The 17,512-nt window shown below is 35.1% G+C and overlaps 3 protein-coding genes across 3 annotated transcripts; all 3 read left to right on the top strand.

Moving 5' to 3' along the window:
• Positions 1-376: 376 nt before the first annotated feature.
• LOC136818136 (uncharacterized) lies at positions 377-7,132 on the top strand. Its single transcript, XM_067074494.1, has 12 exons — positions 377-477; positions 795-869; positions 1,055-1,145; positions 1,811-1,937; positions 2,232-2,361; positions 2,487-2,588; positions 2,722-2,769; positions 3,025-3,175; positions 3,419-3,471; positions 3,626-4,690; positions 5,838-6,459; positions 6,678-7,132. The coding sequence occupies exons 1-12, from the start codon at positions 439-441 to the stop codon at positions 7,001-7,003; spliced, it is 2,829 nt and encodes a 942-aa protein (XP_066930595.1). The 5' UTR covers positions 377-438; the 3' UTR covers positions 7,004-7,132.
• A 471-nt stretch (positions 7,133-7,603) lies between these two features.
• On the top strand, positions 7,604-8,884 carry LOC136818137 (deoxyhypusine hydroxylase-like). The gene has a single exon (XM_067074495.1). The coding sequence runs from the start codon at positions 7,657-7,659 to the stop codon at positions 8,578-8,580; it is 924 nt and encodes a 307-aa protein (XP_066930596.1). The 5' UTR covers positions 7,604-7,656; the 3' UTR covers positions 8,581-8,884.
• A 791-nt stretch (positions 8,885-9,675) lies between these two features.
• LOC136818134 (uncharacterized) lies at positions 9,676-13,666 on the top strand. Its single transcript, XM_067074493.1, has 6 exons — positions 9,676-9,693; positions 9,964-10,614; positions 10,896-10,943; positions 11,526-11,743; positions 11,999-12,344; positions 13,613-13,666. Exons 1-6 carry the CDS (start codon positions 9,676-9,678, stop codon positions 13,664-13,666), a joined length of 1,335 nt encoding a protein of 444 aa, XP_066930594.1.
• The last annotated feature ends 3,846 nt before the right edge of the window (positions 13,667-17,512 follow it).

Here is a 17,512-nt window from a genome sequence, read left to right as displayed (position 1 = left end):
TACATGTAGATATTACAGATTAAAGGGTTAATAATGCAATGATTGATAAAAAATGATATCTCATGATTTAAAGTTGCTTTGAACTTGTTTTACTCTTTTAGTCTCATTTCTTACTATCGTTGGTTTTTTTTCCTATTTTCTTATTACATCAATCTTCAGGTATGACCATTCAGCATGTAGCTTACCTATGCCTTTTTATTGTGTCTCTAGCTTTCCTCATCTTTCTGACTTTTTTTTCTATTCAGTTTACAATTGTTGATTCGGTATTATCTTTCTCTTTTCTTCCTTCTTTTCTTGTGTCTTTTTGAGCGATTTTCATTTTGTCCAATCGTCAGCATTCAGCTTGTTTTTAAGTGAATTTATAAAGTTTCATCTGTGAAATAGGTTTTACTGTTACATTTTAGTATTGTGAAATTCTCAAATATATGATGCGAGAAGATGTCTGCTGGTCATAATGTAATTTATGAAACTTTGAATGTAAGTTTTTACTTTATAAACAGGTTGGAAATACTTTTTGTAGAGGGGATACTCTTAAACCTATTGTCTTGTGAGGGGATTATAATGTAAGCCTATGCTATTAGTATTTGTCATTGAGAAATATTGATAAATAATATTAGATACAAATCTGACTTGCAATTCAACAAAGTACTCTATACCATATTGGTAGAGCGGTTCATCAGTCAAGACCAATCTATTTATTCAATACTCAGAGTTTCATGCCGTGTCAGGAAGTCTTCAGTCAGATTTATTTCTATTCTTGAGTGATAATTAATGTTATATAATTATCTTTTTAGAGTTTCGAAACATTACATTCAAATGCTACCCACCTTGCTTCAAAGTTTTCAAATGTTTTGAATGTGCTGAAAGAGGTTTGCTATTCCTTTATTTTGAAAAAATATGTAAAAATGGATATGCATATTGCATTGGCGAAATATGTAGATGCAAAATTTTGTTGTTATTAATAACTATTAACTCCCTTAAGAAAATAATACACAAAGAAGCAAAGAGTTTCACTCTATAACCTTAACATCAAACTAATTACTTTCTTCTAAAGGCACAGGAAGCAAACAATCAGTATATCAGCTGTTCTAATAAAAGCATTAGCACTTTAACAGAGCACTCAACATGGAACAATTACACCGAAGGTTTGAACTTCGTTTGCACAATGCACAAACAAATACATACATATTTTTAATATCTTCCAACCTCTCATTCAGATTAATTTCTAAACCTAATAGACAGTTTTAATACCAAATTTTACCCAAAACATTTACATTACATAATATGACTAATAGTAATAACAACTGACGCTGCACTGACTGACCATACTAAACTAAAGCTTTCCATAGCCCTGAATAATTAGATTTTCTTTCATTTATTTGACGGATTTTCCTTTTTTTGTAATGCGCTAATCTTGATTTGTATTCATGTTAAACTTTTAAATTTTGCTTCTTAAAAATCTTTCCAGCTGTTGCACTAACTTTTAAGCTCTCTAGATAAAATTTACTAACTACATCTGACATTTAAAAATAACAACTATCATCTAACTAACAAATAGCTAATAACTGACTGACTGACTGACTGACTGACTGACTGACTGACTGACTGACTGACTGACTGACTGACTGACTGACTGACTGACTGACTGACTGACTGACTGACTGACTGACTGACTGACTGACTGACTGACGACTGACTGACTGACTGACTGACTGACTGACTGACTGACTGACTGACTGACTGACTGACTGACTGACTGACTGACTGACTGACTTTTAATACTGATTATAATAATTCAATTTTGTTTTAGGTGATACACTGTTTATAACTGTGAAGAGTCCATTGAATTCAGATGGAACATTTTGGTTTCGTGTTTGGAACAAAGACTTTGAATTTGATGATGATCAATCCATTGATAAGATCAGTGAAAAGCTAGGGTAAGGTTAAAACATTGATGTTTTAATGAGACACCAAGGAGTATGTTTTCCTATATTGGAAGATTTTTTTGGCTTGGTTCACAAAATGTACGTTTGTTTTCACTTGTAAAGAAAAAAGCCCACCATAATTTTTTCTCCATAAAGAAATTTTGAACGTTTTGGATGCATCAAATGAAATAGACTGTCTAGGAATGGTGTGAAAAGTAATGTCATGGGTTGAAAATGGCTAGTGAAATATAATTTTGCTGTAGTTTATAAGTTTGCTGGTCGTATAATTTGAAGTTTCCTTTTTAGATGGATGGAAAAAGAATGCACTGCTGTGGCAACAGCACCAAAGCCTTCCTCAACTCCAGTCTTCTTTTTTTCAAACAATAAGAAGTGCTATTACAGAGCTGTTATAACCAAAGTCAATAATGAATCATCGGTAAGAAGACACACTTACATTTTAGTATTAAGCTACTTTGACCTTATTCTCTGCGCTTCGGTTATTTTCCCTCCAAGTAGTCATATTCTTATGTTCATGATAAAGTTGATTATTTTTGCTTTCAGGTGAATGTCAGATATTTGGATCTTGGAAAATATGAAGATGTCTCGACAGATGTCCAGTTTTATTTGGTGCCTTTCAGTATCCTGAAAAAGTTCCCAATAAAGGTGTGAAAAGTATTTTTTGTTCCTTCTGTTCTCTACTTTCTAAGCTTTGCTAATTTTTTTGCAATAGTTTTACTTAATTTATGCAATCATTTGGTGAAAGCAATTATTTTGTTAAACTTTATTTTATTTTCAGTGTGCTCAAGGTTCAATCTTTGATAATGCAGGAACGCTTTCTTATGAGGTGAGCACTGTTTAGAAATACTATCCCTGAATTAAGAGGTGATCCCTTTTGCAAAGGTTGTTTTAGGTTTGTAAAGTTTTTGTCTGCAGTGCAGAATTACTATAACTCTACCATCAAAACTAACTGTGAAGCTCATTTATTCCAAAAGAATTAATTATTCCATTTGCTCAAATGTAATGATAAAATTTTAAATTGTAATATTCGTCAAATTAATATCTTTGCCAATAATCTAATTGTGTAATCTAATTCTTTCAGGTGAAATGGCAATTCAACGACCTGACACACAACGAAGTTCTCTTAGCAAAAGTTGAAGATTGCACCAATGCCAATAATCAACCATGTTATCGTGTCTCACTCAGATCACTTGCAAAGGGCATTGATGTCACTAAGGAAATCAGAAACAAAAGTAAGGGACTGTGTTTTCATTTACCATTCTGTTATACATATAAGGCGAAGTGACAATTCTTGCGGAGTGGTATCATACATAGAAACTTTTTTCCAATACTTACCCAGAATTTTTAAATGATTCTCAATTCTATGCTCTTTTCTCAGAAGAAAGAAGAATTTAAAGCATCTCATTCTTCTAAAAGACTTGATGCATATTTTGAGATGGATAATTAAATAATTATCACTTATTTTAATGTTTCAGTTGCTGAAATCCAAGTCGAAGCTGAAGAAAAACAACGAGAGAAACAGAATGTGGTAAAGTTTCAAATTAACAGATTACTTTACTAAGTGTTAAATTCTTCCAGAAATTCAGTCCATGTAAGAAACATATTCTGTTAATAGGGTACAACTTACATGTAATGGCTATCATTATATCAATCATTTGTGGTGTTTTGATTTTACTTTTCAGATCCAGAAAGAAAAAGTTGAGTTATCTGGAAGCTTCAATGATTTATCAAATAGGCAAATTCCTCTTGCAACAGTGGAACCTGTACAAGTAAAAGAGAGAAACTCAATTTTGAAATCATCTAAAGATTCAGCAGAACGAAGAAATGTTGAATTTAATGAACCGGAGTGTAAACAAAGAAGTAGGAAAGATTCAGAAAGTCGTGAAAGAGATCCCACACAACAATCAAATGATGGAAACCGAAATCGTGTTGCCAGCATGTGTTCAAATGATACAGAAAGTGAACCTCCAACAAGATCTAACAGTTTGGACAGTGTGTTAATGGCAAAGAGATCCAAAAACAAAAGTAAGAGAAAGTCAAAGAAAAAGAAATCTACAGGCCACCACTCTGATACTGAATGTACCGACCCTAAAGATGACAGAAGCGAATCAATGAGATCTTCAGCCAAGCGCACCTGTGATACCAAACCTGAGTCTGCTTCTGATTGGATTGACAAAATTCCCATGGACGAACGCCAGAAAGTACCAAATGTAATCCCCAACTTGATGAATCTTTTTTACAGTGCAACACAACTTAGGAGCGAGCCATGGTGGGAAATCGAATTGATGAACATCAACAAGCTTCTACAAACACAAGCAAGACTTACCATTTATTGTTTTGACATTTTTCTCAGCCAGTTGAAAAATGCGTTGAAGTATGGTCACTTTGATTTTGGTCACTGTGAAAAGCCATGGGTCTATAATGCTAAAAAGGAGCTAGCAGAGCGGTCAAGTTGTTCTACCCAGTATGTTATCTTCAGAGAATACACCCCTCCACATGGGAATTCTCAAGGGCCCCGAAATCATAGAGTTGTTGGCATTGCTCGGGTTGATGATCTACCAACAAGGGGAAGATATCCCATCACCTTTTTGAGTCTTTCTCGTTCCAAAACAACTGTTTCAGACATGGATCAACCAGTTGGTGGACCCTTTTCGACACTTTCACTGGATAATGCCAAGAGAGTCTTGGTGAAATTGCAATCTACACTGGCTAATAATCAACGAAGTCCAACATTCCCTGATTATTTTGTAAGTCCTCTACATCTCTAGGTTTTTTCTAGACTTCTTTCCCTTCTCTTTTTGGACCTACCTCCGGGTACCCCGGTGGAGGTCATATAAATTAACCCATGTTATCGTTCGTCCATCCGTCTGTTACCAGCTTTTCTCAGGATTGGCTCATTAGTTTTTTTTGATTTTTGGCACTATGATGCAAAATGGCAATGCCCAAAATGTGACGGAGCCCGATTTTTGAGAAAAAATTTAGTTGGGCAAATTTGGGCCAAAAACTACCTAAAAATAGGGTTTTTTGGACTTTGTGCAAAATCCTGTCATTGCTTTTTTCTGATTTTTTGTACAAAGATGGAGGGCAAGATTCTCTAAAGAATGGCTGAAGTGGTTTTTCCCGGAAAATTCTTATTCGCCTTAAAAAACGTATTTTCGTATTTTGGGGAAATTCCCTTTAACCAAATAAGAAAATATAGTTGTTCTCAATGTTGACTCATTATTTTTTTCTGATTTTTTGCACAATGATGCAAAATGGCAATGCCTAAAATGTGACGGAGCCCGATATTGGAAAAACATTTTTTTCCTGCCAAAAATGCCAGAAATATGCCGGAAATTGCCGTTTTTCTGGATTTTCATTGGATTTTCTTCTTATAATTGGTTGTTTTTTCATTCAAAAACATTATCAATAGCAATGCCCACCATCAAGCATGTTTCAATTTTCAAAAAAATTGATTTTTGAAGCCGGAACTATTCAAAAATCGCTGGAACAACCTATTTTCGCCGGAAAGAGAGTATTTCTTGAATTTCTCGAGCTGTACTTTATATTTTTTTATGAAACTTTGCGCACTGATGAAAGATGAACTGGAACTTTCTATTTCTATTTTCCCTACTCCCCTTCCCTCTTCCCCCATCAACAATCAATGATAAAATTTAATGTGTTATGCATTTTCGCAAAACGTTATATCATCTGACTGATTGTTTTCATTTTTCTCCTTATTGCCTTATTATCTAGCTTTCATCATCAGTAGGTCCATTCAGCATGTTACTTGTTGATACCTTGAATAAGGCATGTTGATAATTGTTTTTGAATCTCCCTAGCAGTATTTGTTTTCATTTATAAACTTCTATAAATGCTCAGACTAATTGGAGACTAATTTTGTCCAATTTTCAGCCTTGGTGTGGAATCCCTCCTGTCAGAAAAGAATTTCGAAAGCCCATTAGCAAGAAACAGACAAAACCACAGCAATCTTACTCGCAGATGCGATCTTCAGGAGCCCGAAGCCCTACCCTGTTTTATGATGAAAGCAGATCCATTGTGTCCAGAATTGAGAGCTTGCCACGCGCAACAAGCGAGTGCAGCAATTCTAGAGCTCAAGAATTGGAAGAAATGTGGGCTGAAGACGATTGGGACGATGAGAAACCGAAAACACCTTCCCAAATGGAAGATTTACAAAAATCACCTACTACTGAACCAGAGATTGATGTTTTACCAAGCCACCAAGATTCAGGTCAAAATAATAGAGTTCCTGAAATTGAAGCTGAAACAAAGAACGCACAAGCTGTTCAATTAAAACCAGATTCTTCACCACAACAGAAAGAGGTCATTTCGAAATCAGAGGTTGTCCATAATTGTGAAGAGAAGAAAGCTCAGCCAAACGATGACGAGAGTACCCCGATAGAAAAACCGCACAATAATCATCTTCATCGTGAAAGCAGAAAAAATGACAAGACCAGCAAGCTTCCTAATCAAGAGAATGGGTTTTATGATGCATCAGGAATATGGTACCCCTCAAGTAAGATAATCAATTTATAGTAACTTAAGCTCACTTTATAAGGGTGTATATTAGGGTAACTATTCCGTTCATCAAAGTAATCCCAGGTGACATTATTGTTCCTTTAGTTGCCTTTATCCATAAAATAAGCACATTAAGGATCAAAAACGTTTTGTTTTTTTTGCCAGCAAGTAATTTGCAATGAATGCAATCCTTCTTTTCTACTGTATCTTTTTCAGTCATGGCAAAGATGGTAGCTGACACTATCACATCAGTCAGCGCTGATGCTTGCGATGTCAATCAAAACCACATCAATGCGAGTACTGCATTCCGAATTTTACAGAGACCTCAATCTCAAGAAGGACCTGTCAACCTTGAGCATGCTCTGTCTGTTCTGGGAATGTTTGACTCATCAAAGAAACCTTTAGACCCCATTGGCACCAAGAGAGTTATCAGCAAAACTCCTTCTCTTTCGGCAGCCTCAAGTGTCAGCGAGTTGGCAATGGAGGAACGATTTGAAAGAAATTGCAAGACCTTCGATATATCATCAGAAGATTTTGAGTAGCCTGAATGGCTGTTATGAAACTGCGTTTGATTGTATGCATATGACAACATCTTTTTAGTTCTTGTTAGTATGACTTCTGTATTACATGACCCTCCCTGTAATAAACCCATTCCCTTTTCTCTCCGCCATTGCCCCTTTCTCTAGTAATGGTGATATCTTTATCCCCGAGCCCTCTCCATTTCCACTAGTCTTGTGTTGCTATTTTTTTAGAAAACATTTTATGTAAAGAATACAGTCCATTTCATGGGTCTATTACTTTTTTTTGAACGATTTTTATTTTTGTTACTTTTTTTGAACGATGTACATAGTGCCTGTGGACTGGCTTTTCAATACCTCGATTTTTATGAGGGTTTTCATCACATAGTTGTCCTATATATTTCTAAGAAAAGAGTTTATATTTATTCATGTTTTCCATAGACATTACTAGTTGTGTTGTAAATTTTATATCACCTAGGTTCCACTTAAAAACGAAAGATTATTTGTTAACTGTTTTTGCTACTTTTACCTGGAAAGACTTCCCTAGTCTTCTCAAACCGTCTTGGAGGCGTTGTTTATTTCCCTTTCAATTCAAGGCTTGAGATTTAAACTATTTTTCTCATTACGATATTTATTTATTTTTTCAGCAAAAAAATTAAAGAAAATTAGAGACGAAAATGCCAGCTCTTAAAGTATCTGACGAACAAATCGAAAAAGTATCAAATGTTCTTCTGGATGTAGATAGACCGTTAAAAGAAAGATTTAGAGCTCTGTTTACATTGAAGAATATTGGATCGGACAAATGTATTGATGAAATAGCAAAAGGATTCAAGGACTCGTCGGCACTTTTAAAACACGAGCTGGCTTATTGTCTTGGTCAAATGCAAAACCAGAAAGCACTTCCATTGTTGGTGAGTGTTCTTGAAGACGATAACCAAGAACCAATTGTTCGCCATGAAGCTGGTGAAGCCATTGGTGCTATTGGTTCACAAGATGCCATTGCATTGATACGGAAATATGCTCGGCACTCTTTACCAGAGATAGCGGAAACCTGCCAATTAGCTTTAGATAGAATCGATTGGATTCACAATCACGGTTCTGACGAAGGTTACCAAGGTGATAATCCGTACCAATCGGTAGATCCAGCTCCTCCAATGAAAGGAGATGATATTGATCAATTAGTAGAGACTTTACTCAACGAAGAGGAGACACTTTTCAAGCGTTACCGTGCTATGTTTGCTCTACGAAATATGTCAACACCTGAAAGTATAAAAGGTCTTTGCAAAGGCTTCTCGGCCACCAGTGCTTTGTTTAGACACGAGATCGCCTTCGTTTTGGGTCAAATTGCTGATCCGGTTTCTACTAAATCTTTGATAACAGTTCTACAGAAAACCGAAGAGCATGGTATGGTGCGCCATGAATGCGCTGAAGCACTGGGTGCCATAGCAACACCAGAATGTTTGGAAGTGTTGGAGAAATACCGCAAAGATAACGAAAGAGTTGTGAGGGAGAGTTGTGATATTGCTTTGGACATGTGTGAATATGAAAATTCTGATCAATTCCAATATGCAGATGCTCTGGGGAAGACTGGAGATGAATAATATTGAGTGGTCAGTGTTTGTCCAACCTCACCGATTAATATCTTAATAAATATTTTATAGGAATTTAAGAAAACATACATAGATTTATCATAAATTTCGCGATGTGAAGCTATAACAACTTTAGTCAATCTTTCACAATTCTCTATGTCGTCGCCATTTATATCCATACTTTTATTTAAAATTGTGACTGTGAAATTATTTTGTAATTTTATTTAGGGGAGCTATTTTGTATCGAACTGTAATAATTGCTTGACTGCTAGTTATTTATATCCATTTTACCTGAATTGGTTTGGCATTCACTCACCCTTGACCTTTTAATTCATGTTTGGAAGCTCAAGAACCCCCTAGACAGTTTTTTAATAAAAATTATATCGAAGTTTTCATTTTAGAGCCTTAAAATATTCTTTATCTTTTAAGTGATTCTTAAATTTTTTGAATTAATTGTCGAAATATATTTATGTTCAAGTATTTTCTCAAGCATGTGAAAAAGATGATGCAAACAAAATACCAATAATTTCAAATTTCAAAAGCCCGAAAATTACGAACATTACGCCTGATTTATATTTTGAATAAGAAATGGCAAAACTGAAAAATTTCACCTGAAAAAAATCTGCCTTATTATTACACGAAAATTACTAGGCAAGTATTCAACGGCCTTGAAATTAACACGCAAAAAAGTAACAATTTTATTTCCTTTTTCAAGGACACCACGGCTGGTTTTAATACACTCTTCTCTAGATGCATAAATTTATTGTTGTCCTCGTTTTCAAACATTTCATTGCTATGAAATTATGTTGGACGGTGAAAAAGAATGCGGCTATTATATTTTGATTTTTCCCGTTTTCCCATTGCTATGAAATTATACATTTAAACCAATTTAAATTCCCAAAAGGCAAACATTATCTATAAAACAAAAGTACTTGCAATTCAAAATGTCTCATGAGGTGTAAACAACACAATTATCATTGTGAATATGTAATTTTATACCAATGAACTCTGTTTGAAAACGAGGAGAACAATAAATTTATGCATCTCGAGAAGAGTGTATTAAGGGGTTTTTTATTAACACGAAATTTTTCAATTCGTGTTAATAAAATGACTAGTAATAATCGTGTAATAGGGTAAACCAAATCTTAAGGCCCAGCATACTTCTTAAGAAATTCCTTGAAATTTTTCAAATGTGAGCCTTGTAGTTCTTATAAAAAGTATTCTTGTTAAAACAAACTGAGTATAATCTTAATTGAAAGTTTGAAAATTTTGATCGTCATTTTTTTCACTTAACTGATTTCATTATGTTATCTTCGACTCTATAGGCCTTGATAAACAATCGTCTTTTTCTCGATAACAGCCATGCATAATGCTCTGTTATTTGATTTATTTCAGATGGAAAATTTGCAAGAAAAAATAAAATCATTAACAAAAGACTTTGAACAATTACAAAAAGAAGTTTCAGTTACCAAAGATTATCAGTCTTCATGGCATTCTTGCTCTCAAACTTCCACTACTGCTGCTGTTGCTCCAAGTAAAAATACCAAGAAAGCTCCAGTTAATATCCCATTGAGAATAGAGACAGAGCATTCAGATGATTGGCATGCTATTGAGATCAAGAATCTAGAAGATTTATTGCTCAATAAATCGCCAAAGAAATTCTTCCGACAACAAGTCAATTTACATGATATCGCAACTTCACTGAGAAATAAAGGGATACTTCGCATACAAAATGCGTTGTATAGATCCATATTTTCATATTCGAATGATATTGAGAGACTGATTTTATTACAAGAGACATCTGCAAATCCTGAAGCATATGCTGGTACCTTGATAGGTGTTGCCAAGATTTTAAATCAACATGAAACAATAAGCTCCCTGGAAACACATCAAGACGTTCGAGTGATCTATTTGAGTTTGTCCAGAACGAATTTCGATTTGTCCAAAGTGGCGATGAACGAAGTTGACAAGATTAAAGATATTCTTTCGACACATATATGCAATCTGAGGAAGAAAGCTGTGCTGCCCTTTGTTGCTGAATTCTATGTAAGAATCTCTTTCGTTAAATTTTTGATCACAGGTTCTCCATAGTTCTCAAGTCATCATGTTGTCTCCAGCGTCATAGCAACTGGAAGGTGATCTTAAGAACAGCTAAATATTTCTTCTACATGGAATTATTGCTAAGTTCATTTTTTGATATTTCATTGGTTAGGCATTAACCACTACACTCTTGGTCTACAACATAGTTTCGATCAAGTTTATATGAAAATAAAAATTCTTTCCAAAATGGCCAACCCTATCAATCATTCCTTTATTTTCGTTTTCAGCCTTGGTGTAAGAATTTCTCGTTACCCAAAGCAGCTAGCGAGGAACAGGTAATATCACATATCCTATATTTTATTTGAATTACCTTAGTCAGAACTCTGTCTTTTAATTCTTTCTGAAGTTTTGGAAAGGCACCTTTCACCATAATCTTCATTACTCGGACATAACTTAGCGTGTTTATTTTTACACTTACCTTTTGGTATTGATCCGATTTGGCTGAAATTTTGCACACTTTATCCTTGGATGAACTTTGGGGGGCGTGTTTTTATTGTTTGAAAATTTTGACTTTTAAAGACGTGGTTACAAGTTTAGCACAAAAACAAGGCTAAAACTTTTGGGTAGGCTGTAGGTTTTTTCCACTCATTTTTTCATAATTTTTATAATTTGGCTTACAAGTGAATTTTAAAATACTAAAATTGAGCCACCATGGTTAGCACGTTCGACGGTGGAGCAATAAATGGGAGAAAGAATGGCAATGGCGTCCTCCTCTTCTAAGTTAAAAACTTGAAGTAATTGAATATCTGGACTTTGGACAATATCCAGTCAAAAATTCAGGGTAGTTTGGGCCATATAAAAAGTTTACAGACCCAAGATCTCAACCATGTTCTGATTATACATTTCAACCTCGTCAGGACAGGACATCTTGCATTTCACCACCAGTACCGTGGTGCGATATGGCTGAAGAAGAGTCCATGCACCCTCTGAACCCGTCACATCTCAAGAACAGCTCATCAAGTGAACCGTGGCATAAGACGGAATACAAAAACCTGGATGAAATTACTGATTGGGTTGATTCGGAATATTATTTCGCTGATGTTAATATTGGTGTCTTGTACGAGTCCCTTATAAGGTATGTTCTCATATTTTTCATACTATATTGTGGTCATTAACTCCTTTCCCAATCGAGTTAACATGTGTCTATTACGATTCCTAGCGAAATGACATCTAGTGTGATTTTAAGGGAAACGGTGGCCAGTGGTGTGTTGCTGTATCCCATTTCTTAAAAAGTCAGCCCGGGGTGTGCTCTTGAACTGATTTAGATACAATGAATCAAAATGATCACCGAAACTCTGTATTTGAATTATGATGTGGATTATATTTTTAGAGACGAGCCGATTGAGACCGACATTGATTTATTCGAGGATATCGACCCATCAGTAAAGAACACCTTCCTTATCATCCGAAAACTCTGCTCCGGTAATTCCGACAGCCCCAAGAAATCGGTCATCGGAATGGCTGAGGTGCTAGAAAAAGTTGAAGACGGCCATCGAATCAAGTGCTCGTTCCTGTGTTTATCCACGCCCCAATACGTGGACACGCCCTGGTGTGATAACGAAATGTTTGTCAACGGACAACAAATTGTTCATAAAGAAGACTTGAGGATCATATTGGATGAGTATAAGCTCTCGTTACGTCACCACAAAGCTCAACCCCTGTTTGATGATCTTTTTGTAAGTGAAAAGTCATATTTTACTCTCTGCTATACCATTTTACTGTGTGGTTATGTTCTGGTCACTGTTGTGTACAGAAGCTTCAGAAAATGTCATTCCAACAAAATTTGACTTTTTGGACCTACCTAAGGTAGTCCTTTAAATTAACCCTTGTCCGTTCGTTCGTTCGTCCGTTCGTTCGTTCGTTCGTCTGTTGCCAGCTTTTCTCGGGATCGGCTCATTAGTTTTTTCTAATTTTTTGCACAATGATGCAAAATGGCAATGCCCAAAATGTGACGGAGCCCGATTTTCGAAAAAAAAAATTTTCCGGCCGAAAATGGCGGAAATATGCCGGAAAAACTAGTTTTTCGGCATTTTCTCGAGATTTCATCATTAGTTTTTTCTGATTTTTTGCTCAAAGATGCGTATTAATAATGCCCAAAACATGGCCTAGTCCGATTCTTGAGAAAAAATTTTTTCCGGCCGAAAATGCCGGAAATATGCCGGAAATCGCCGTTTTTCTGGATTTTCATTGGACTTTTTCCATATAATTGGTTGTTTTTTCATTCAAAAACATTATTAATAGCAATGCCCACCATCAAGCATGTTTCAATTTTCAATAAAATTGATTTTTGAAGCCGGAACTATTTTAAAAGTCGCCGGAACAACCTATTTTCGCCGGAAAGACAGTATTTCTTGAATTTCTCGAGCTGTACTTTATATTTTTTTATGAAATTTTGTACACTGATGCAATACCTAAAATGTGACGGAGCCCGATTTTCGAAAAACATTTTTTTCCATCCGAAAATGCCGGAAATCAGGGATTTTTTCAAGCACTTTGAGCTACTACCGTTTTTGTATAATTAGATTGAGTTTAAGATGCGTAAAAATACGCGAGCGAAGCGAGCGTGATTTAGAGCAGGGGGTCTGGGGGGGGCGCTCTAAGCCCCCTTTAGAAAATTTTTACTCCAAATTTGGCCCTGGATTGCTTTAAACAAGAACAAAAAGTGAAAACATTAACGCCGCTTAAGTAAAAATAGAAAGATTTTGGCCCATTTCACGCCCAGGGTTCGAATTATAAATTTTAAGCAATAGATAAACGAGCGAATAAAGTAACCGAGTTGATAAAGTAATATATAAACGAGTGCATTTTAAAGTAGCGAAGGAGAAGCGAGGTAAAAAAGGAGCGCCGCAGGCGAAATTTTTACATTGTTGTCGAAACATTTTTAGTATTTTGCGATGTTATTTGGAAGTAAATGCAAAAGTATCTTCAGCGTTCATTTCTCTAGAAAAGCGAAGAAGAGGTTATAGACAAAGCAAAGTATATTGAAGTTTTGAAGTAACGAGTGGATAAAGCAATAGATAAACGAATGAAGAAAGTTGCGGTAGCGAGTATACAAAGCAATAGATAAACGAATGAACAAAGTAGCGAAGTGGCGAGATGATAAAGCGATAGATAAACGAGCGAATAAAGTAACCGAGTTGATAAAGTAATAGATAAACGAGTGAATAAAGTAGTGAAGCAGCAAGTTGATAAAGCAATGAGATAAACGAATGAATAAAGTAGCGAAGTGGCAAGTAGATGAAGAAATAGATAGACGAACGAATAAAGTAGAGAAGTAGCGAGTTGATAAAGCAATAGATAAACGAATGAATAAAGTAGCGAACTGGCAAGTAGATAAAGCAATAGATAAACGAATGAAAGAAGTAGCAAAATAGGTGTTTTCTTATAATTTAGGAAATCTTTTTGGGTAGCTAAATCTAAAATTCACTTCGCATTTTGCGAAGTGCGAAGCTATAATTCATCCTCGCATAAAAAACACTGTTTTTCTATAATTCAATCAAGCTGTGGTGTCAAACTGAACGAGACTATCTCTCTCTCTAACTTTTTCTTCCTTGAAAAGATCAATAATTATCTCACCCTCAAGAATTTATTTTTTGTAAACACCGGATACATAGATAAAATGGTCTAGTGAAAACCAAAAAAGTTTGTGAAACGTAGCAATGAATGAATTCTCTGATGAAAACAATGAAACACATCGAATTTATGACGTGACCGCGTACCAAGAAACATTACGAGAGAACACATTTTTTTCCATTCTCTTGTCTTTACTCTATACTGATTAAAAACAAATAATTGGCGTTTCTGAGAAAACTGCTTTGAAACTTTTTTCTTGTAAAATTTTTTTTTATATTTCGGATTGAGTTTCATAACTCAATTTTGGATTGAGTATTTTTGCCGGTATACGGTAGTAAAAAAGTGCTTAGAAAAATCCCTGCGGAAATATGCCGGAAAAACCGGTTTTTTGACATTTTCTCGAGATTTTATCATAAGTTTTTTCTGATTTTTTGCAGAAAGATGCGTATTCGCAATGCTCAAAACATGGCCGAGTTCGATTTTTGAGAAAAAATTTTTTCCGGTTGAAAATGCCGGAAATCGCCGTTTTTGCAGATTTTCATTGGATTTTTTCTATATTTTCTATGTTTTTCACACAAAAACATTATTGATAACAATGCTCACCATCAAGCATGATTCAATTGTCAATAAAACAGATTTTTGCAACCACAACTTCCTATTTATCATTTCCCTACAACCCTCCCCTCTCCCCCCATCAACAATCAATGATGAATTTATTGCGTTGTGTATTTTCGCTAAACGCTATATTTTCTGACTGATTTTTTTCATTTTTCTTTTCGCATTGCTATCTAAATTTCATCATCAGGTAGGTCCATTCAGCATGTTGCTTGTTTTTCTTTTGAAAAACACTTTTTACAATACACCTGTACAGTAGCGTGTTGGGTCGACCGAAGTTCAAGCAAGCTGGGGAGGCAATACTTAAAAGTTGGGCTTTTGACGCCAGTAGTGAGATAGTGACAGAGCTAGCACATTTTTAACACCTCCAGCAATGCCGAAAGTGAGTGACACTACAGAAAGTGAGTGACACTACAGAAAGTGAGTAACACTACAGAAAGTGAGTATCACCACAGAATAAGTTTCAAGTTGGTAAATAATTTTCTGGTTATCTATAAAAGCATTAAAGTCATTTTCCCTATCGGAAACACCCGAAAACACCGGAATTTGACCAATGAGTGTTACTAAAATTGCAACACATGAGTCAAATTCAACACCTCCAGCACTACCTAAAGAATTAGTTCCAAGTGGAAAATAATTTTCTGGTTATCTATTAAAGCACTGACCTTCTTAGTCTAATTATTCATAAATCATAAAAACGGAGTACATTGTTGACAATAACACCGTCACCATTTGAAAGATTTGATATATAGGTAATTTTATCAGTAACAGGAAACATGTGCGAGATAGCAACAATTCTAATTCAAGAAAATAAAAAGGTTATTTTTAATTGTAAAAGATGAATTTGGAAACGTTCGTTTTTTGAAAGTCTTCAAGGCATTTGATTGAAAATTCTTTAAGGTATAAACAAGTCGAGGTTGATGAACTATGCAAATCAAATTGAAATTCTCAAAATGGAAGGGAACAAACGAACATTAAACTTTGATGTTGAAAACTACTTTGATAAAGACAAGGAGGAATTTTTTATCGCAACTCAACGACCCAACATTTGAAGTCCAAAGAAAATTTGTGAAGGAGGCTCGGAGGAGTACCCTGAGTCAATTAAATTATCACTATTGTCTAGCCACTGGATACAAGTGTTCATAGAAGGTGGTTTTTCGAACTTCATGAAAGTTGTTACTGAAAGGGAATCAAACGATATTTTCAATAGTACGCTGGATGGATGGATGGATGGAGAAATTGAGTATATAAAGTTGGAACTCTTATCTGATGATCGATGGGTTAAAAATCTAAGATTATAAAAATTTTAAATTGTTAAATAGGGAATGAATGAAAACAACATTAGTAACAAAATTCAACGTGGGTTTAGGATTTTAGGATTGCTAAAAATGAATGTAAAGATGCCAAATATCATAGATACGAAAGTATTTAAGTTATCACTATAATCCAAAAACCCTATGTGACACTACTTTGAGCTAAAATCGTAGTGGCAATAAAAAAAACTAAGAAAACAAACATTTATCGATTGATGGTAATATATTTCTAGCTTATAAAAACAATGATATCATTTACAAGGATCAAATCTCATTCTTTCATTGCATCATTTGGAATTTGTCGATTAATTAGAAAGCGACGTTTTTCAACAGCGAAATCCAATGCTTCTTCAAAATCCATATCTTCCTCATCTCTAACCCTTTGTAAAGTTTCCATCACAGATTTATGTGTTTTATCCTTTTTCATTGCTCGAAGAAAAAGGATTTTGTATTTATAAATCTCATGAATTGATAAGTCAGTCTCTTGACATTCGTTCAACATGCTCTCCCAAATATTAAATGTTTCTTTAACACCTTGAGATTCTTCACTATCACTGGACATGGATTCGCTGTCTGTAAAGTCCTCATCAGACTCTTCATCTTCTTCTTCAGATTCTCCAGGGTGGGCCTTTGCAACATGTCGATTGTAATTACTTTTATTGGAAAAGGTCTTTTCACAATCGTCACATTCATACATTGTGTTTCTCCCGTTAGTTTTAAACTCATTTGAAGAAGTAGCATCCTTACTGACGAATTTATATGCAAAACACAAGAAGAGTAATCCGATATCGGGTTTCTCTTTAGGATCCTGGTTTCTCTCCAAGATCTTTGTTTTTTCCAGATTACCTAGTCTCTATTGGTCCACGTTCGTTTCTTGGTCCGGGACTAGCTTGAGAAATCTAGTTTTACTTGATCCTCTTTTGGGACTCCAGTAGTCCTATACCTAGTCCTTGTTAGTCCCTTTTTTGAGACCAAACAATTCTTATTGGTGGCTGCAAAGTAATCCCTTTTTGTGTCAACATAGTCCCTTTTAGACTTCTATTAGGACTACCCGATTCCTGTTTCGGACTACTTAGTTTTGATAATTCGTTTTTGGAATTAGCTAAATCCTGTTTTTGATACCCAATTTAAGCTTCAGGAGTATCTAATCCTCTTTTGTATCTACATAGTGCTAGTTTAATTATCTTTAGGATTAACGGGATTACCTAATCCTTCTTTTGAACTAACCCATCCTTATTTGGGATTGCCTAATCCCTCTTTGGGACTAACTAATCCTCATTTAGGATTATCTAATCCCTCTTTGGAACCAACTAATCCTCATTTGAGATTACCTGATCCCTCTT

The sequence above is a fragment of the Clytia hemisphaerica genome, unplaced genomic scaffold (genome assembly GCF_902728285.1).
Source record: "Clytia hemisphaerica strain Z4C2 unplaced genomic scaffold, Clytia hemisphaerica genome assembly, whole genome shotgun sequence".
Lineage (NCBI taxonomy): Eukaryota > Metazoa > Cnidaria > Hydrozoa > Leptothecata > Clytiidae > Clytia > Clytia hemisphaerica.
This window is presented reverse-complemented; position numbering and strand designations above follow the sequence as displayed.

Coding starts and splice junctions, on each gene's coding strand:
- LOC136818137 (XM_067074495.1), top strand. CDS start 7,657: ATGCCAGCTCTTAAAGTATCTGACGAACAAATCGAAAAAGTATCAAAT.
- LOC136818136 (XM_067074494.1), top strand. CDS start 439: ATGTCTGCTGGTCATAATGTAATTTATGAAACTTTGAAT. Junction 1,146..1,810: donor ATGGAACAATTACACCGAAG/GTTTGAACTTCG, acceptor ATTTTGTTTTAG/GTGATACACTGTTTATAACT. Junction 4,691..5,837: donor CAACATTCCCTGATTATTTT/GTAAGTCCTCTA, acceptor TCCAATTTTCAG/CCTTGGTGTGGAATCCCTCC.
- LOC136818134 (XM_067074493.1), top strand. Junction 10,944..11,525: donor AAGCAGCTAGCGAGGAACAG/GTAATATCACAT, acceptor CAACCTCGTCAG/GACAGGACATCTTGCATTTC. Junction 12,345..13,612: donor CCCTGTTTGATGATCTTTTT/GTAAGTGAAAAG, acceptor TCATTTCTCTAG/AAAAGCGAAGAAGAGGTTAT.